Below are 21,310 nucleotides of genomic sequence, written 5' to 3' on the forward strand. Positions count from 1 at the left end.
CAGGTACAATGCCGAGCTGCAACCAAACCGCTATTAATATTCACAGGCCAGATTTTATACTGTATCCTTGTGATGCCTTTTAAAAGAAGCTTTGGGAGACAAGTGGTTCATGCTGATGTGGAAGTTTTTCTTATACTCATGTTGTATATGTATTATTATGAAAACACTCTTTTCTTGAGTTATATGTACAACATGGGTCTGGGCCCCTGTTGTTGGGGGGGGGGGGGGGGGGGGGGGGGGGGGGGGGGGGGGGGGGGGGGGGGGGGGGGGGGGGGGGGGGGGGGGGGAATGAAGCAATTTGTTTAAACAACTTTAGAAACATATCTGCACAATATTTACTAAACATTAAATGAGACCATCAAGTTTTGCAAGATAGATTTTTGGACACAAGATGGAGGATGTAGGGCCTTGCCTTTTTTTTTACCCAGTTGTTTATCCAACCCATTGCTGTTAGTAAAGACCGAACACGCCACAGCTTCCACTGCAACACATTATCAGGTGGAATCATAATAAATAAACCATGAGGACTATTCTATTTGAATATAAACAAGTGATCCACGGCGTTGCCGAGGATGCTGACGAGTGTATCCTCACCCTACCAACCTTGGAAAAAAAGAAAAACACCCATGAATAAGCTATGAAGTTCGATGTTTACCTCTGCTTATGGCACGGAGGCATGCTGATAGTATTTGCGAGTGTGTGTGTGTGTGTGTGTGTGAGAACGAGACACTATAGGGAAATAATGAGTGTGTGTGCGAGCGAGTAAATCCACAATTTGCTCATGCATTTGTTTTCTTCCTCAGGTGCCATTTCATCTTCATACTCTTCATTTGGCATTTCAGCTCCCGAGGAGAGGAGGCGTCTTTTTTTTTTTTTGGCAATCTTCTTTTCCTTCTTTCTTTCTTTCTTCTTCTTTTTTTCTTCTTTTTTTGCTGCAGTGCACAACACATGGTGGCTTCGCCTCTTGTATATTTTTAACAAGGTATTCATGTCTACTTGACACTTCCACTGGAAGTTACAAACAGAGTGAAGCAGGAGGGTGTTTTTGAGCTGTCACTGCCAGAAACAGTTATTGATTTACAATGCTGCTGCTGCTACTTGCTTTGGAGTCTGTTCACATTTTGGGAGGTTGGATATTTTACACTCATATTCATGTGCCCCCCCCACCACCACCACACACACACACACACACACACCACCACATTTCACTCACGGCAGTTGTCGCTGGTTCAGCTTGACTGCTTCGTTAGGGCTCATCATTTGCATTCAGATTAATTATCTAATTACCGACAAATGTCCGGCGGCCACCCCACACTCCGGCTCGTCAGCTCTCAGCCTGTAATTATTTTAATCATTTACTTTCATCTGGAGCGTTCCTGCCATACTCCTGTGTTTAGAGGCCATTCTTAATTACCCTGCCAAGACACTCTTTTTCATGAGAGGGGGGGAGAGGGAGGGTTGGTTTGAGGGGAGAAGAGAGCAACTGGGTGAGGGAACGTGTGTGTGTGTGTGTGTGTGTGTGTGTGTGTGTGCGTGTGCGTGCAAGAGAAAGACCTATGGGGACATGATCCAGAGGCTTTGACAGCACAGAGGAAGCTCCCTGCACTGCTGGATGCTCTTTCCTCCCTCTCTCTCTCTCTCTCTCTCTCTTCTCCCATCCACCCCCACCCCCGCGTCCCCCTCACCCTGCCACCTCCCCCAACCAACTTCCTCATCTCCCCCCCCCACACACACACCCCCAGCCCCACCACCACCGCCCCCTCCTCCACGCCCCGCTTCCACCGTTATACTTCCTCCCTTTTTCCCTTTATCGCGAGCACACACAGGAATCGCCCGTGGGCTTCAGTGCTCTGACTGCTAATACACTGACGCACGCACCCACACACACACACACACACACACACACACACACACACACACACACAGAGAGGGAGAAGCAGGCAGACAAGAGAGTCATGCGCCCTGTTTGTGGCACTCATCACGTGGCACACATCTTTCCACTATCTGCCTGGAAAATCTATACTCTCTCTCTCTCTCTCTCTCTCTCTCTATGTTCATCCGTCTGCTCCTGTCTCTTCCTCCTGTCTCCCACCATCCCTCCATCCATCAAGACCCGCATGGCTGCACTCTACATATCTGTCTGCTGCCTGTCTCCCTCTCTGTCCGTCCCCTGCGTGGTCTGAATCCCGGTGTTGGGACAGCCCCGCGCCGGGCCCCGCCGCTCCCTGTCCTCCGCGAGGGACGGCGGGTCATCTCTTTCTTCCCCCCGTGTGACCGTTTCATAATGATGCTCTCACTCGAGCCTAAAGCCGCTCACCCCTTCTCCCCGACTGCTCTCGTTAAGAAAAACAGGAGTGAGGGGGAATGAGAGAAAGAGAGAGAGGGAGATACAAGCTCTGTAATTGGGCTCTTGAATATTTAAGTCACTGGGGATGAAAGTTTAATGAAAAGATGATTATCTACCAGTTTATCACACCACTGTTTCATATTTCATTTTCATATTCTCGTCGCGAGGCCTCGATGTCCATTTGGCTGCTGTAGATACAGAGCTCGGGATCCAGCGCGTGTCGGAAAAATACTGAGCCAGAAGAGGCAAAGATGGAGCCATGGACACTGTGAAGACATGTTCGGACCGGGTCCAACGTCTCACTGTTTGTGGGGTTTGGGTTGCTTTGACACATTTGTTTTGTCCGCGCTTCGTCCATTTTGACAGCTGCAAATTATCTGAGTTACAATCAACCCCCCCCCCCCCCCCCCCCCCCCCCCCCCCCCCCCCCCCCCCCCCGCCCCACACACACACACACAAAAAGATGATAGGGCTATGATACAAAGGAAAGTGTGAAAGGAAAGGCATAAGGGAAGTCATTGTCCCATGAAAAGGCTCCTAGCCAGGATTTTTAGAAATACTGAGGCTAAAATTACTTTCAATGCACCGTCCACAAGCATTCACAAACTTTTTTTTCCAGAAACCACAGGGACAATGTTCTTTCTTTTGTCAATATTTTTTAGACCTGGTGATGTATTCACCTACCGGAGTCCGTCTCCACAGTGGTGCAATTGCTTAACTCAGGGGGGAAAAAAAGGGAACAAGCTTGTCAGCGACTTGAACTGGACCGAATAATAATTCTGACCAGCAAAACCGTTCGCAATTTCCACCTCTGATTAAAACTCTTACGGGTCATTGTCCTTTTGTATTCTCCACATTTGCATGTGCATCAAGAGCAGACTGTTGGCGTCCCAGTGGAGTCATGGCCACCAAGTCTTGAATCTCACACACTTGCGAACCTGAACCCAGTCTATGATTGTGCGCGTGTTGGGCAGCGAGTCACAGATTGTTTGCGTAAAATCACTTATCGTCTGAAAAAAACAAAAAACCCAACGTGTAGAAAGCGTGAAACCACCATCTCCTTCAGATACGTATGGCCCTGCCCATGATGAGCTGTCATGAGCACGGATACACAACATTGGTGAAGTTTTCCACGCTTGTCATATAATAATTCTGATCTTCTGAGTCTGATCTGAGAGCGTCTACTTAGACATTAATGAAGAGATGGATTGACTGCCGGCTACCTTGGCTCGAAGCATCAGACGGGGGAACTTAACTCGCCGATTTCATCCCGCTCTGTTGATTGTGTGTCACCTCCACAAACCCCCTGGAGACAGTTCAATAAGAAGAGCACAAGGACACTCTTTTTTTCCTTCTATTCAATCGCGCCGGATAAACAGACGGCTGTTTGTTATTCATTCTCATTATTCATAATAGTCGAGACATTAATCCCCTTTTTGCTTGAAGATGGCGTGGAAAGAGAAGCCATTGAGCGTCGCGCCGCTTTGACATGTAGCACTTTTGCCAAACCCCAGTGGAATAGCAGGGGACCGCAGAGTTTTCGAGGGGGATTATGTTGAGAACCCACACATAGCCCCGGGCCACCGTTTGGAATGGGGACACAGTTGGGATGGTGGAGATTAGAGACCGTACCTTGTGTGGTGCAAAGAGGCCATTTCCAGGCACAGACACGTGGGGGGGGGGTGGCGGCTATCTTCTCTGATAAATCCATTCTGGTAATAAGACACAGGCGTTATTGTGAATGCATGAAAATAAAGATAAGAGGCGATTTCTTCCATTACAGGGCCGCATGACGAGAGATCAGTCTGTGAACTTAGACGGTGGACAATTCTTCTGGTTGTTCAGGGCGCAGCGACAGATTCACACGAGCCGCGCGACGCCAAAACAGTTTCATCCTCATCCACACACTCCTACATCCATACGCCAACATGTGTCGACGTCTGCCCTGCCAAATCTCCGAGATCTGAAATAACCTGTACGGAGAAGGGGTTCGCCGGGGGGGGGGGGGCTGGGGGGAGAAAAAGGCTGCGTTCACTCTCCCTTACGCGTAACTTGGCATTCACTGAGTTGCGCAAAAACCCCCATCGAAAGAAATCTATCACTCGTGTTGCTTATCACTTTAATCCACGATTACACGGCGCTGGGGCGGGCACGACCCTCACCGCTTGTCGCTTTTGTGGACAGGGTGTCACCGTTTAGCCCCATCTCCTCGGCTTGGAAGTGGGAGGAGAGGAGAGGGGGGGACCTGGGAGACCAGCTCCGTCTCTGGGTCCGGGGGGGTTGGCAGGGAGAGGAGAAAAGAAAAAAAGAGCAAGTTAAATGGAAGTGACAATCTGCAAACATTCCTGCCGGCAGCTGCGCAGCATTCTCCACAGTTTCACCCTGTGCACGGTGACCGTGACCCCCCGTGACCCCCCTGCGCCTGGCGCACGCACCTGCCGCTCGCAGCCGCGCTCTCACCGACAGCCAGATAATCTGTGGGCGGGTCGCAGCCGGGCCCCCTCTCAATGCGCTCTTGAGAAAACCCCTTATGCGTGAAAGAGCCCCCTTTCTCCGCCTTTTGTCCGACACAGTTTTACGGGACTCCATTGGGCATTATGAGGTCGGGGGGATTTTTCACGGGACTCTATAGAAGGGTATAATCCTTTCAGGCGCGGGACGAATAAAAAAGTTTTAACCTGCTGTTTTCATATTTATTAGCTGGTTATAGCAGGCGAGGCAGCTGAACCATCCACACACACACGACCCCTCCCTCCTCCTCTCACACACACACACACACACACACTCACACGGGCGCGCGCACACACAAGCTTCGCGTCCTGGAATTGACAAGCAACTTGAGTGGGGTCCTTATAATGGACCTGATTGCTTTAACTGAATTGGTCCAGAGAGTCAAGTGGGTGAGTGACACCCCGGGGTCACGAACTCGGGCCTGAGCTGCTTCTGTTGTGTCAGTCAACAGGTTGTGACGACACATTATCAGATGTTTCGGTTCATAACGTTTCAACGTTTCCAAGGAAGGGTTCGACCAGTTGTCTCCTTTGTCAATTTAAATTGAAGATAATGTTGGTGTCTTTTTCTTTTTTTTTTTTAAATTTCATTTAAGCTTCCGGTCAAGTCAAATTTTCAGAACAAAAGGTCACGAGGACAATTTGATTTTCTTAATATGTTGCTGGTGAGCCTGTGACTCGATCAAATTCAAGAGCGGTGCTCTGCTGGAATGAGCGGAAAAATTATGCAAAATCATAATTAATAGTTGAATTGATGAGCAATTTAATCAAACAGGTACATTTCCTGTCAGTTTAATTTCATTTTTGGAGCTTTCTGCCTTCTCTTTAAACTGTACTTATTACATATTTGGCTTGGTATTTAACCACGACAGTCTCTTGAGAGCAATAGAATACTGACATTTACAAAAAGGAACTTTCATGAAAGATTAGAGGGAAAAATAAATGGGAAAACTTATTTCAATCCATTTTAAGCCCAAGATTCCTGTAAATTATTGTTTGAAATCCTTTAATTCAACCAGCGTCCCGGTGATATTTAGATATTTATAACAGGAATGAAGAAAAGACTGATAAACTTGTGAGTAAATCCTCAAAACTATACGTGAAAATCGTTTGCACTTGCCCATTTCAAACCTCACATCGTCCACGAATGAATATACATATATATATATATATATATAGGTATGATAATTAGACATTTCAAAGTAACTCGGTTCTGTGCAAAACATCTTAACAAAGGTTGTGTCCTGATTATTTTAACATAAAATTACATTTTTAATTATTTCAGGCTGCTGTGAGAAAAAACAATATGATCATATGTTGGGCTTAGAAGCAAAAAGCTATCTATCCATCTATCGATCTATACATCTATCTATCATCTATCCATGTGTCTGTGTGTTGTGTTGTTTCTCCTCTGACGACTGGTCTTTCTATCCAGTTCATCATACTCAGGCCCCGGGCAGCAGCCTCCCCTCACCCCTCCTCACCCCGTCCCTCTCCCTTTATCCCCTCCCTCCCTCCCTCCCTCCCTGCTCCTCTTCCTCCCCTCCATCCCCATCCCCTCCACCACCACCACCACCACCACCCCCTTTCTGTCAGAGCTGATTGTTTCCACGCCAGCAGAGTGCTGCGGGCGAGCACACTGTCACACTACATCAGGCAGAGGGAAGAAGGGGAGAGAGAGTGTATGATAGGGTATATATATATATATATATATATGTATTTTCTCTGTTCAAAAAAAAAGCTCCGCACAACGGCTAAAGCCACGACTGCAGCAGGGATTCCCAAACTTTTCCATGTCAAGGGCACGCGAATGTAAGAAGAAAAAAAACCCACGGACCCCCAGAGTTGATCCCGAGGAATCTGAATAGTGAAAAAAGGGACTTTTAGAGAAGAAACCGTCTGTGCAGACGGGCACGTGAAATCTGACAGCAGGGAGAATTTAGACGTCACTGTGTCGTGACTGTACAAAAGGATGGTTTCCATTGCACTGCAGAGGATCTATGCGTTATGTCTTTTGTCTTGTTTTTCAGGCAATGTGCAAGAAATGCTTGGAAAAAAACCCAACAAGACTGAGGTGTAGAGAAGCCTTTTTGAACTTTTTAGACAATTATATAATGAATATTTTACCCCCTTTTTTTTTTATTCAAGCTGCTCGCTAAAAATTCACTGTGTGGAAATTGACCCAGTTTGAGTCGATGGGGCAGAGTCTCCGTGCCGGACCCAGTCATGGTGTGATGTTGGTGTTTCTTGTTGTTGTTGGATTTCTGTTAAACTGGGTCAAAATAGCGAGCGTTTCGCACAGACGAATTCAGGTTTCACCACAGCATCGTCACCAATGCATCGTGAGCTGTACAAAAGCTTCAGAGGAGACACATATTACTGACAGAACAGTGACACATAAGTTTAAAAAAGTGGGTCGATCTTTAACGTTAAGTGTTATTTGTATCATTTTATTTTTTTTTATCACTGGGTTATTTTACCCAAACTAAAATATGCAGTGTTGAGAACTTTGTCATAAAACAAACTTGGTGATTGGGTAACCTGTTTGGAATTGAAATTTCATCCGTCCAATGGGATCTGTCGTGTGTCTTGTAGTCTGTGGTTAATTGTGATGGACGTGCTCTGTGGAAGTGTTGTGGTTCTGCAGACGGAATGGGGATGTTTTTTTGATTGGTTGTCAGTGTTTCAGTCTTTGAGAACGATCCCAACAATACTGGTCGCCACTGACGTTGCCGTTTTTAGTTTAGCGGCGTGGACTCGGTTTTTAAAACGATTTACTCGTGGCCAATAGTTATCTCCAGAGTTCTTGGTGCGATGCTCTCACTATTGGGTTATTTACTTAAACTAAAATATGGTTTGAGTAAGAATCACTGTTAGACACAACGACGTCAAGTGTTGCCTTAAAACTGCCCCAATTATTTATTGTCAGTTTTTATTGTTATCTACAATAAGTAATAAATAGATAAGACTGCAAAGAGCTGGATTAGATTATCAGCTGCAAAATGTCTTTCTTTGTAATTTTAGCAAGATGAGACAAAAAAGAAATTCTTTATCGTACAGGGAAAATCGACTACCTCAAAAATTCTGTGTGAACAATCTGTGATCTTGAGGAAAACAAGAAAATGGCCACTAGCTGTATGAGTCATTTCCTGTTTTCTTTTCTGTCCCTTTCCTTTCTGTCTTTTTTCTCCCTGTTCATTTCTGGCAGGTCATCTACTTTTCTGGAAAAAGTAAGAATTGCAATAAAACTACAAAAACCTATAAACCTGGAATAAAGAGTGGTCCTGCCACGTTGTGTCAGTGTCTCTTGACCTTATTTGACTTCTGACCCCTGAACACAAAGTGCCCTTGCACGTGTCTGCTGAATCCAGGCAATTCAACCAAATTACTTTCCTCGTTTTATTTGAATTTAATTTTTGGAACCATCAAGAAGCAAATCAAAATGTGTATAAAAGATAGCATTTTTTTTATTTTATTTTTACTGTTACATAATAGCAATGTGGATTTTTTTTTGGTTTCGTTTGCATCTCTGTCCTGTTATCCATCAGATGTCTCTTGGCCCTGACCCCGGTGTTGCACTGCATGTCATTATTCAACATGCTGTGAAAAACAGTCTACTCCTCCCAGTGGGAATCCTTTCATGGATCCCAGGTGCCCCCCCACCACCCCACCCCCCTGTTAAGCGCACCACTGTTACACACTTAACCGGCGGATGAGGCCCCCACGTGCACACTGCTGCCCCCTGGCGTCACAACACGGAAACAAGCGCAGGTGACGTTCTGGTCGGAGCTGGTCTGTGATGGAGAGTCTCCCCCTAGTGGACACTGTTTCCTTATGTGTCCTCCGGGTCAGAAATGCCTGTGCGTTGGTGTTTGTGTGCGTGTGTGCGTGCGTGCGTGCGTGTGTGTGTGTGTGTGTGTGCGCTTGTGTGTGTGTGTGTCTTTTTTATGTGTTCAGGAGCAAACTTTTGGAAAGATTGTTTTGCCATTCGCTTTGTTGGGATATTGTCCTTGATGATTTACTGCTGCACAGAAATACCATTTTTTTTTTAATCATCCAATAGCCTAAATTCAATAATTGAATTAATATAGGTTTGGCAACTAGCTTACTACTCACTACCCCTTTTTCAAAAATGTTTTTTTTTAAATGATGTACATGAGATCTTTAATGGGATTATATCAATAAGCCTTTGCAAAGGCTAAAAGAAGTATCAAATGTCTGATTTGGGGAAAAAATATTACGTAAATACTATAGCCTATTTTGTATAGAGCATTAAATGAGCCCTAGCTCAGAAATATAAGAATGCCATTTAAAATCCTAATTGATAATTCAGATTTAAAAACCATTGACAAGATGTAGGCTATAGGCATTATAGTAATGTATCTGTGGAATACATAACTATAATGCGTTACAATCCATAACAGGATTTTTGTGCTCTCTCTGTTGTTCGGAGGTGAAGAAGGTGAAGTGTATTACAGAACAGAAACACGCAAGATCCTTCCTCCTGGCGCACCAACGTTGCCGTGGGGCTGCCACAAGGCCCAGCCGTGCGCGCTCCACTGCTCCCCAGGAAGTTTGGCATTGAATAAAAAAAAAAAAACATCTCACAATTAACATGTCTTGTTGTTTTTCTTCCCCTTTTTATAGCCGACTAAATTAGTAGGTTTGCGGAGAAAGACGGCGGTCAGCAGAAGCCCCAACGGTCACACCAACACCCTGCAATCTTAAACACCGATTTTCTAACAAGAAGGCATTTTTAAAAAGGTGTGTATGTTGTTATTGTGATGAAGTTATTGTTCATTATTAATTAGGATGCTTATCCTTCACTGGTGTGGACACTTTCTTTGACTTTTGAGCTCTTTGGTTCGTCAGGGAGGCCACATCATGACAGCGTATGACCTCTGACCTTCTGGAAAAATCTGTTCTGTCACAACTTTTTACGCTGAAATTTGTTGTCAGTGTTGTTGTTAATGCGTTTGTTATCAGGAAATGTGTGACACTTATTATTAGTTACATATTGACAATTATGGCTGCATCTTTCACTTGACTTTTTCTCCTTTTTCTTTCATTGATATCTCACCAAATAAAAATTTCACAACCTGGAGAACTGATTACAACTGGTACACAAAGCATTATTGATGAACTCTTACTAATCCATTTAGAAATTGTGCCGATAATCAGAAGGTGGCACCGAACATTTTAGAAATATTTGAGTCTGTGCCGCCACCTGCATATATTTTCATACTGTAAGATATTTCATGCTCACGTCAAAGATGCTGACAATGTTTTCTATCCTCGGGCACAGCTGGTCCGGCGCTGCCTTCTCCTGGGTGACTTTCAGTGTTATTGCAGCGTCCGGTCCTCGTTTATCTCCGTGTTCCATGAGCTTTATTTGGACGCATTCATAAACCCTCCCTAACTACCATGAAATCACGCCTCAGTCGTTTACAATATCACAGTCAAAGGCACGTTTGTTCTTCCTCTGAGGCCCCTTTCTTCTTCTTTTCGAGAGGGGATGCTGCCCTGCACGTTGCTTACGACAAGTCACCATTCCGGTGTAAACGTGTTATCCGCTCGGCCTTTGTTGAGGCCTCCGCAAACATCCACCTTCAGCCAGCGAACAAGGGATCAATATGTAAATGGCAACCCAGACTCTTCTGCGCAATGCCTGCGTCCAAGAGAGGCGATAAGCTTTCAAAAAAAAATAAATAAGTAAGATCGACGGGAGTTAGTTTGGGAGGCATTGCCTGGGATTATCCCAAACTTTGCCCGGGGGTTTGGCTCCTCATCATCCTCCTCCTCCTCCTCCTCCTCCTCCTCCTCCTCCTCCTCCTCCTGCGCGCAACCGGACCGCGGCGTCCGGATAGGACCTGCAGCGCCCCGGGGCGCAGACTTGCAGGCTCCCCGGGGGGGGCGGGGGGGGGGGGGGGGGGGGGGACCCTCCTGGGCGGCGTGTGCCCCCGAGACTCGGCTCATGGATTGGAGATTACAGGGTGGCAGTGCGGGGCTGGTATCATCTCTGAACACACACATATATAGGGAAGAAGAGGTGAGATGATGTCGCAGTGCCCGCGGGCTGCAGAGCCATGCCCTCAAAAAGATTGACGCTTGAGCCTCTCACGGCTATCACACTCCCTGCAGACAACACTCACACTCTCTCACACACACACACACACACACACACACACACACACACACACCACGGCCCCTTGTGATGAGCCGATACAAACCAACTTTGTTCGTCTGACAAAGGAGCAATTGTGAGCTGAAAAGGTCATTTGCCCCCAAGGGCTCCAGTACAGCAAGTATAGAAGATATAAATAAATAAAAAAAATAAAAAAAACTAGAGCCTCTTTTGAGTCATATCTGCACTGAGGGAGCTTTGATTAAACCTGCTCCTCGGAATCAACATGCTGATCTGGAATGAAACAAAGGGCTCTGAGCTCCAAACTCCAATCCGCAATCCCTTCAGATTAATATGTAAGAAATGTGATAAAAAATTTATTCAAATCTCATTAGAGCAAGTCTTATGGATGTATGGGGGGGGGGGGAAGAAGACACAATGTTGAGGTATAAGGTCATTTTATTTATACTTTCGTTTATCATAATTATGTACAGCATCTATAAATCATCTCTTACCCGGTTAAATCTATGATATTCTCTTTTTTTCTGGTAAAGTCAGAAGAGTTTTATTCTCATAAGTCAATACAAGCAACAACAAGAATGTGCACGTAGAACTTTTTTGATTTAAACATCATAATAAAATTTCACAATAAAGTGTTTCCATTGCTTCGATCAAAACACAAAATCCTGAACGTCATAGATTTGGTTTGGTGGTGACGTCGTCCTGAATGAAGACGAGTGGAACATCTATTGCTCTGGGTGGGACGCCAGAAAGAAAATAAGCAAAAACAATAACACGTTTTTGTGACGTCACAATCAGCTACATTAAAATGCCAAAGAGGATGATGGGAGATGTATTTTTTTTTTTTCTTCAGGGAAATTGTCCTCCACTTCCTGTCAGTCCCTCCCCCCCTCACACTCTCTCTCTCCGTTCATGACTGTCCGACGGCGGCGGCGGGAGCGGCGTTGGCCACGGCGGCGGCGTTGGCGGCGCCCATGCGCAGCAGTTCCTTCCTTTGAGTGAGGATGACGTCGAAGCTGGACTGCAGGCGGTTCTGCTGCTCCTGGACGCGTCCCTGCAGCGTGCGGACCCAGCGGATCAGCGCCAGGCGCCGGTACATGGTCAGCTGCACCTGGTGCTTCTCCATCTCCTGGGCCTTGAAGCGCTCGCGGTCGCGCAGCGTCCACACGGCGTCCATCAGCTCCGGCATCTGGCCGTCCGAGTCTGAAGACTGGTCATCCACGTCGTCTTGCTCTTCCGCTCTTTCCTCCAGAGGGTTGCCCACGACGCCTCCTGTCAGCGACTTGCGGCCGAAGCTCGGGTGTCTCGCAGCGACTTCGCCGTTGCCGTTTGTGCTCTGGTCGCTGTCCTGGTGGTTTGATTTTGGCTCGCCGACACCGATGCGGTCCCAGCCTCCCATCAGCGTCCCTTCTCCTCCGTTCTCCAAGTTGAGGGAGGACATGCTGCCGCCGGACCGGAAGCTGTACTCGGACTCAGAGTCGCTGTCTCCCCATTCGTCGCCGTCCTCCAGCTCCAGGACGCCATCCTCATCCTCTCCTCCTCTGAATCCCGAGCTGCCTTTCCTCTTCTGGGGCGGTTTGTCTCTCTGCTTCATCCCATTCTGCCTCATCATCATCATCCCTCTTCCCTCTTCCTCCATCCTCCCTTCCTCCGCTCCGTCCGGGGGAAACCGACCATAGCCGTCCTCCCCGCTCTCGATTTCGGGCAGGGGCTCCAGGGGGCTCCAGCAGGGCATGCGGGATCGCTGTGCGTTGTGGTGGTACCCAGGCGACGGCGAGGAGCTCGGAGGGTCCCGACTCAACGGGCCCAAGCTGCGGGGACGCACCTGGTTTCGGTTCTCGTCTCCTCCGCCGTTGCTCGTGAGGCCCTCGTCATCCTTCCCGGGCAGGAAGTTGAAGTTGCCATCTTTCTCGCACCTCCGGTTTCGAAGTGAAGAGGACGACTTGTTTTTGGCGCCTCCCTGCCCTCGGTGGCCCGAGTTCAGAGGTTGGTCCTGATGGTGAAGCATCACTGACCTCGACTGAGCCTCACTGAAACGACAGAGAGACAATATATCGTCATTCAGCCAAAGTTTTCTGTTCATATCCATAGAAGAAAAATCAACTTGCGGGGACAGGACATTTATTAACACACATCATTTTTAAACTTTCTGAGATCTCATGTATCAGTTTCGAGAATCCAATCAGATTGCAATGCAAAGCCGAGTCCATCTTATTTCTGCTGCCTGAAATCACAAATCATAACTTTACATCAAATAACTTTACAATCTCTTGTGCAGTATATGACACAAGCAACGAGGAGAGAGGAAGAAGAAAAAAAAGAAGAGCAACGGGAGAACAAACTATTGTTCGTGGGTGAGAGAGAGAGAAAAGAGAATGTAATGTTGAAATCGAACATTCCAGTCTTAAGTCAGGATATAACACCAGCCCTTTTGACGTGAAACCATGCCAAGGTCACACTGTCCTGGCCACAAAATGTGCTGTTCTGATTTCAGAAGCGTGACTCCGAGGACAAAACATTCTGTAGCTTGTTGATTCCCCCGTCTTGAATTCCAAGAAAAGTTCCGCGAGTTTTCGGAAAAACAAGTCAAGCTTTTCTACTGCGTTACCACGGCGGACATGACCAATTCAGACTTTTGGCAGCAAAGCAAGATGTTTCGCCGTGACACATTTTTCCAAAAAATTCTGTGTACAAACAGGGGTCAGCAGCACCGGCAGCTGTGTAATACGATAGACACATTAACGGGCAACTGTGCGGCTTTTGGGGGGGGAAATGTTCATCAAAAGATGTGAAGAAAAGAATCTCAGAACAACAGACTACACACACACGCACACACACACACACACACACACACACACTCCTGGGTCAGACCCAACTCCTTGTTTGTGTCTATAACTACAGGCTGGTCTGCGCACTCCACTTCTATCAGCATCAAATATTTACATGTCTCCTCAGAATGGAAATCTCTCTAATCCTGACTTCAGGCTGCTGTCAATCACTGCACCACTACCCCCCCCCCCCTCCCCCGCCCCTCCCCCTCCCACACCCCATCCACCCCCAAGTCCTCCTCCTCTGTGCACGCGCGTCCGTCCACGTGGTGCTGAAGGACAGCGACTGTGGCACTGTCGGGAGCGCGCACGCAGCAGCAGCAGCAGTAGAGGCGCAGACCGATGCTTGATCATCAGGAGGAGGAGAATTAAAATAAAGAAAAAGTGAAACATCTTCTCTAGCAGCTGAGCTGAATTCCTAAATGGGATATATGGTCAATATTGTCAGAATGGATAATGCGCATTCTGTCTAATATGAATACAGCCGTGCCCAGGCAAAACAGATATACAACAGCAACACGCGATGGATGAGAGAAAGGGAGAATAATACCGAAGGAGTCCCTCTGTGCCGCGGGCGTTTCTGATCGCGGCGCACAGACGCGTGTTTCCGCGCGGACGACGCCAGAAAGAGAGGAACACGCGGCCGATGGCGCGCGACGGCGGCTGCATGTTTACGCCCCGGCGATGGATGGATGGATGGATGGATGGTTGGATGGATCGACGGATGGATGGATCGACGGATGGTTGGATGGATCGACGGATGGATGGATGGACGGATGGATGATTGGATGGTTGGATGGATCGACGGATGGATGGATGGATGGATGGACGGATGGATGGATGGTTGGATGGATGGATCGACGGATGGATGGATGGATGGATCGACGGATGGATGGATGGACGGATGGATGGATCGACGGATGGATGGATGGACGGACAGACGGATGGATGGATCGACGGATGGATGGATGGATGGATGTCACGTTGACATCCACTCGAGACGCTTCACAATCCTAATAATCCACATACAGAAAAACCCAGAGTCTGAGGTTTAAAATGAAATGTAAAAATGAACCAAAACAACATTTGGCGCGATGAAAGAAAACGGGGGAGGAGAGAATAAAACAAACCAGAGAAGAGGGATATTTAATAATCGCTGCGTTATGTAACGCTCACCCCATGTCAGTGCCGTCTCCTTCTCTGTGCCCCTCTCAGTGTGAGAAGCCTCGCACCCTGCCTCGGTCATGTTGTCGTTGGCCGGTTGCATAAGTCGAGTGACTGACACACACATGTGGGGAGATATTTGCATGTTCCTACCGTCTTTTGGGGCTGGTCTGCTGCTCGCTGGCTCGGACGCTGCGCCCTCCCTGTGTTTTTCCCCTCCTCCGGTCCTCCTATCTCCTATGTGATGTTTGTCTTCCTGTTCCTCTCCCTCCCTCCCCCTCCTCCTCCTCCTCCTCCTCCTCCTCCTCATCCCCCCCCCCCCCCCACCTTCTCGCTGCCACTGTAGTTATGGGAAAAAAAATAAAATGAAGGGCTGACTAATAAGACTTCCTAAACTGGGCTGGGACAGGAGGAAGGGGGAATGAACAGAAACAATGGGAGGACCACAGAGGAATGTGACTCAGATGAATTTATTGTTTCACATTGTACTGTATTACATATTTAATAATAAAGGGTTGACTCTACAGCAACAAGCCTATTCTATAAACCTGTACAACACACATATATATATATATATGTATAGACATAGAAACACATATCTGTCTGTATGTGTGTGTGTGTTTGTAATGTATGTATATATTACATATATGTACATATGTGTATATGTATGTAAACATGTATGTATATATATATATATATATATACATACATACACACACATACACACACACCAATATATATATATATATACACACATATTCATTGCATGGTTGTACTCTCACACACACACACACACACACACACACATCTATACACTATACATATACACGCGCACACACATGATGTTAAATAATTACAAGGCTGCAGTTGTTCATGTTCTTTCAGCCCCATGGCAAAAAGAACATTTTAAGACAGTTTTACAATATGTCCAAAGATGCTCGACAGTGTTTCTGTGTTATGAATGACGTCTTTCAGGGGGACACAAAAACATCATCAAGAGGAGCAGGTGACATGTAGTAATATATCGGTAAATTATTCATGCCTGTGTGAAGTTTATGATTGAAATATAACGACATATAACCTAAATACTGAACGTCTTTGGGCTTAAAATGTTGTACTTTCACTTTATATAATATAATTTTTTTAAGGGGACATCATCATAATTATCCTTTGTAGATAAAATAAAACGTATTATTTTCTTTTTGTCGCCTGGAAAAGACGGATGTGTATGTGTTTTGTTCAAACAATAATCACCCAGCCCACTAATTTTAATCCAAATTTAATCTTTTTTTAACCACTTAGTTATGCTGTATTCTATGTGAGCTTGGGTAGTGGGGGTTTAACATGGTTTTTATAACATGATTTATGTATTTTCTTTTGTTAAATTCATTCTAGGCTCAACTCTGTGTGTGTTCTGTGTTTCACCGTGAACAACACAAATGTACCTGTGGGATCCAAAAAACAAAGCTACACTGCACACCTGCTCATCCGATGCTGTGTGGCAGCAGTGCGATCCATCAAAAACCACGGAGACGCAGGTCAGGAGCTTCAGCGGTCACATCCATCATCTGAGTGGCGAGAAGAAGAAGAAGAAGAAAAAAAGGGATCTCAGTGACTTTCACCATGTGATCTGCTGGGATTTCTTTACACAACAGTGTCTGGGAATTTACTCCCAATGGTGCGAGAGAGAAAAGAAACCCACAACAGCTTTTCGAGCGACAGCTTCTTGCTGGAGGAAATGCCTCATGCGCGACGGGGAGAGGTGACAGGTCCAGGCTGATGGTGGGGTAATAATAAAGACCTTTTCTTGGCCCCTTCATACCAGTCAATCACAGTTTGAATGTCAAGGCCTAACTGAGTATTACTGCTGAGCATAAACACCCGTTCATAGCCATCATCTAATGATGACTTCCCGCACTATAATGCACCATGTATGTCTCACACTGGTTTCACCGATATGACAACAAGTTCAGCGAATCCATGTATCCAGATCTATGTCCATTAGAAAACACCTTTGGTATCTCTAGGATGACACACAGCAGCATGAAATGATGTGATACACGTCAACTTGGATGCCACAAAGAGGAGAGGAGAGGGTGAGGCCTGTAACTTTTTTCGAAATTTCCAGATGCAATATAATCTTCGTTTGTCTTTTTCCCCCGACCTAAATGTGAGAATCAAAATAGGACAACGCAGGACAAGATGTGGGGGTGTCTCAAGGTGGAGAAGGAATGTAACCCAGTAGCAATATGTGACCCAACCAGCGGGTTTACAACACGGCTGTTTCCTTTCGCTGTGCTCATTTGCTGATCCGTGTGCTTGAATGTGCCGTGAGTCCATCTGCAGATGCTGAATTCAATTTTGCAATTGAAAGAATTGCAATTTGACCCTGGCATTAAAGACGCCCGTAATTTATACAAAACCTGCATCTTCTTCCCGCCATCACATAGACAAAAACACATGTGGAAGAAATGGGTGGGGAAATATGGTGTTCCTAATAAAGTGCTTGGTGAGTGTAGCTGTGAGAGAAACGTTCCTTCTTCAGCAGATGAATGCAAAAACGAACAGGGCGAACATATGTGATTCTGCACAAACAGGATTTTAAAGAAGATTTTGGAGTGGAGGGAGACTTTTGCTTGCAAATGGCCAAAAAACAAACAAAAAAGGTGTAAAAGTCAAAGCAGTAAGTAATTGCACCTTCCCTTTTTTGTCGTGATATCTTATATTGAGATATTTCCAGCTCAGCCAACGATGTTGGTAGTTTGATTGCACAGCATTTTGTTTCTTTCATAGACTTCAGCTGTAAACACATTTTGGTTCAGTCCGACCTTCAGGGAGATTTCCATCGTTGGAGTTAAAGACAGTGGGGAAGAAAATCATCATCTGTTACATTTACAGTGTTATAACTGTTCCCCTGTTTCTCTCCTCGCCAACAAGCGAGGTCATGCCCATCCTCTAGCAGGCCGCCGAAAAGCATCCTGGGAAACGGAGGAAAGCGATAAAAAGTGAACACGAAGCGCAGAGCGGTATATTCCCCCGCCTCCAGTCAGACACTGAACACATCCACGGGAAGCTGCTGATCTACCTCGTGAGCGTCTGATGGTAGATTTCTAAAAGAAAAAGACCAAAAATCAACCGCATCGCTATATTTGACAAGACGTCCAAAGTTACAGGTGCATTAAAATGCGCCCAAAACGTCACCCACAATGCAACGTTTGACAGGCAACGTCACGTCTCCACTGCGTCCGCAGAGGGAGGAGCGCAGGATTTGATGCTGTGTGATACATTCCTCCAAACTGGTGACTGACTGCTTTTGTGATTGTCAATCTTAGATCTGAGGGCATGGCAGTATGAATGTGTGTTAGGGTGTGTGTGTGTGTGTGTGTGTGTGTGTGTGTGTGTGTGTGGTATAGGGAGGTTACATCAGACAGACTTAACAAGTGTTCACTGTCTCTATCCTTCCTGCCCTCATCTCCCTGTCATGTCGTCGCTGAAGGCAGAAAAAAACAAAACTCGAGTCCCCCCCACCACCACCACCCCCTCTTCCCGACACACACACACACACACACACACGCACACACACACACGCACACACACACACGCACACACTCACGCACACACGCACTCACGCACACACACACTAAACACACACGCACACACACACACACGTACACGCACCAACCGAACACACACACACACACACACACACACACACACACACACACACACACACACACACACACACACACACACACACACACACACACACACACACACACACACACACACACACACACACACACACACACACACACACACACACACGTCTCCATCCTCCCCTCCTTCTCTCCTTCAACAACATCCCCATTCAAGTGCATCAGCTCCAGGCCTCATCCCTCCCTCCCTCCCTCCCTCCCTCCCTGCCTCCCTCCCCATCGTTCACCAGTAGCCTAAGCACATAAAAAATACATCAAACACAGCCGCCCGCCCAAGGCCCCGTCACACGCAAAATCATCTCTCCCTCCATCTCGCTCCCTGAAAAAAAAAGAAGAAGGAGAAAAACCCCAAGTTACAAAAGACAACTACAGAGGACACTGATAGGAGGAGAGATAGGGTGAACTCGCAGGACTGAGGGTCATCTGAGAGGCCTCCTGGGGGGAACAAAGATTATTGTGGGCCAACGTTGACACCAACCTCCCTCTCTCTCCCTTTGACACACGAAGAGTAAAAAAAAAAAAAAGGAGAAAAAAAGCATGACTTACCTTGTGCATAATAAGACCTTGTCGGAATTGTACACAGCCCCCGGCGCCCGTGACCCATTTCCCTCAGTTCAGCTCCGCGTCTGCTGCAGCACCAGTCTCGGGCCGTGACAGCGGCCGAGGGCGGCCGGCAGCGCCCGTGGGCCGCTCTGTCAGATCCTTGGTGCGGAGATGCACGGAGACTGTGAAGAGAAGCCTGCTGGACCTCCAGCTCACAGCCAGAGCTCTTAAAAACATTTTTAAAAAATTTAATAAATCGGCCAAGACGTGCTAAACTGAACCACTAATCCAGCACGGGGGGGGGTCGCGTTGCCCACTAATTATACGCTTTTATTTTAAGGCCTAGATGTGAGCAGACACATACAAGTGCATACGTCACGACACGAGCGAGCACACCCCTGGGTGCTACAGCTCATGTATCTCTTCAATTATTCTACCCTCTGCCTCCTCTCCTCCTCGTAATCTGAATAAAGCCAGATCTGTGTCCTCTAGATATTTGGAAGCCGGGGCCTCGGTGCCAAAACATGTAACCTTCCTCCTCTTTCAAGTGTGGGGCTGAATGGTGGAGGAGGAGGAGGGGGAGGGGGGGATTCTGTGTTGACCTCGTAATATCCACTTGGAGGTTAAACAAAGTTGGGGAAATTCAGTTTGGAGAAGTGGGAATGGTTGTCGACGCAGGGGAAGAGGGGGGCGATTGAACAGCAGGATGATGCCAAAGCTAAATTACTCTCCAACTTGCAAAAAGAAAAAGAAAAAAACGTTATTCCTATTAAACTCCAATTAGAACTGATCTCTTGTCCTGACCCTGCAAACGGAGCCTTAGGATTTGAAACCAAGTCTGTATCGGTTAATTGTGTGGTAATGGCGCAAAAGTGTAATGATAGATGCGTGTCCACGGCAAAATCTATCCAATTGCTCCTTTATTGTGCAAAAGCATCCCGCCACGTTTTGGAGACCTGTTCGCTCTCTGGCAAACAAGCCAACAAACCATTACCTCTTCGACAGAGGTAAAAAATAAATAAATAAATAATGTAATCGTTGCTTTAACAACACCAGGATTAAGCCTGTGTGCCTGCAGGTACGGCAGCTCGCCACAGGCAGGGGCCCAGCGTGGGGTTTCATTCCAGGCCCTCCTGGCGTTGGCCCCTAATGATGTGTAATGGGGCCTCCTGCGCCCGCTCCTAACCCCAGGACCTCCTCTTAATCACCGTGGCCGCTAATGAGATGGAGAGGCACGAATGGGGGCTCGTTAGAAGTAACTCCCTTTAATGCCCGGCCTTTTATTAGCCACTTGCCAAGTCATTAGTCCCTAAACTGCAATTATGCGTCAAACCTGCAAGAAAAAAAGTGAAACGAGGAGTCAAAAGGAGCGTGTAGAGCGACGAGGGCCGGTGGAGAAGTGTGGGTTTCAAACCAATAACACCCCAACGAGGTGGAATTGAATTGATTAAAAGCTTCCCCACTCTAGTAAAGTGTTTATTTTGACCAGGTATTGATTCTGTGGAACTCTAAATGCCATGTTTTCTTTTGTCAGCATGTCTTTTGAACCCGTTTCCCCACAGCATGTGTCGTGTGCCGTACAGGGATTGTTGTAGAACACTCAATTTGTTGAATTGTAGTTTGAAGATCAGACACATTGCATTCTTATGAGGTCTGACAACAAGAAGCAACAAGTAACAACCTTAGAGGAAGTTATTAAATGCTTCTTTACATTTTCAAGCGATCTTGAACTAACTTTGTTGCACACAATTCCTGTCATGCACAATTTTTTTTCTTCTTCTAGAAAGCCGTTGAAATAAAGCTGAACATACCAACAACTTATCTGCCCAAAAACCAGACATTCAGTTTTAGATCTGACAAGCGATCCAACCAGAGACGCCCTGATAGTCACATAGTCGGTTTTGATTATAGCGTTGTCGATGAAAACCTGTTGTGTTCAGGAGACAATAACAAAAAAAAATTTGGACCTCTGACAGCCACATGCCCATCAAACTTAGGCCAAGGTCGTACAGGATTTTCAAAGTCTATTAACAACGTGATAAGTTGCGATGTCTCCT

The 21,310-nt window shown here is 46.5% G+C and overlaps 1 protein-coding gene across 2 annotated transcripts; it reads right to left on the bottom strand.

Moving 5' to 3' along the window:
* Positions 1-11,422: 11,422 nt before the first annotated feature.
* Positions 11,423-15,141, bottom strand: LOC118292427 (UPF0500 protein C1orf216 homolog). 2 transcript variants are annotated; one of them, XM_035621365.2, is made up of 2 exons: positions 15,007-15,141; positions 11,423-13,032 (listed from the first exon to the last, which is right to left on the bottom strand). In XM_035621365.2, exons 1-2 carry the CDS (start codon positions 15,009-15,011, stop codon positions 11,913-11,915), a joined length of 1,125 nt encoding a protein of 374 aa, XP_035477258.2. In that variant the 5' UTR covers positions 15,012-15,141; the 3' UTR covers positions 11,423-11,912. The 2 variants fall into 2 exon arrangements, with proteins under 2 accessions (XP_035477258.2, XP_035477257.2); XM_035621364.2 differs by lacking the exon at positions 15,007-15,141 and adding an exon at positions 14,381-14,579.
* Positions 15,142-21,310: the final 6,169 nt, after the last annotated feature.

This window comes from Scophthalmus maximus, chromosome 22 (genome assembly GCF_022379125.1).
Source record: "Scophthalmus maximus strain ysfricsl-2021 chromosome 22, ASM2237912v1, whole genome shotgun sequence".
NCBI classification, from domain to species: Eukaryota; Metazoa; Chordata; class Actinopteri; order Pleuronectiformes; family Scophthalmidae; genus Scophthalmus; species Scophthalmus maximus.

Excerpts from the sequence above, each read along its gene's own strand:
- LOC118292427 (XM_035621364.2), bottom strand. The coding sequence starts at position 14,499 with ATGCAGCCGCCGTCGCGCGCCATCGGCCGCGTGTTCCTCTCTTTCTGG. Across the intron at positions 13,033-14,380 it reads GGCACAGAGGGACTCCTTCG|TGAGGCTCAGTCGAGGTCAG; the intron begins GTATTATTCTCC and ends CTGTCGTTTCAG.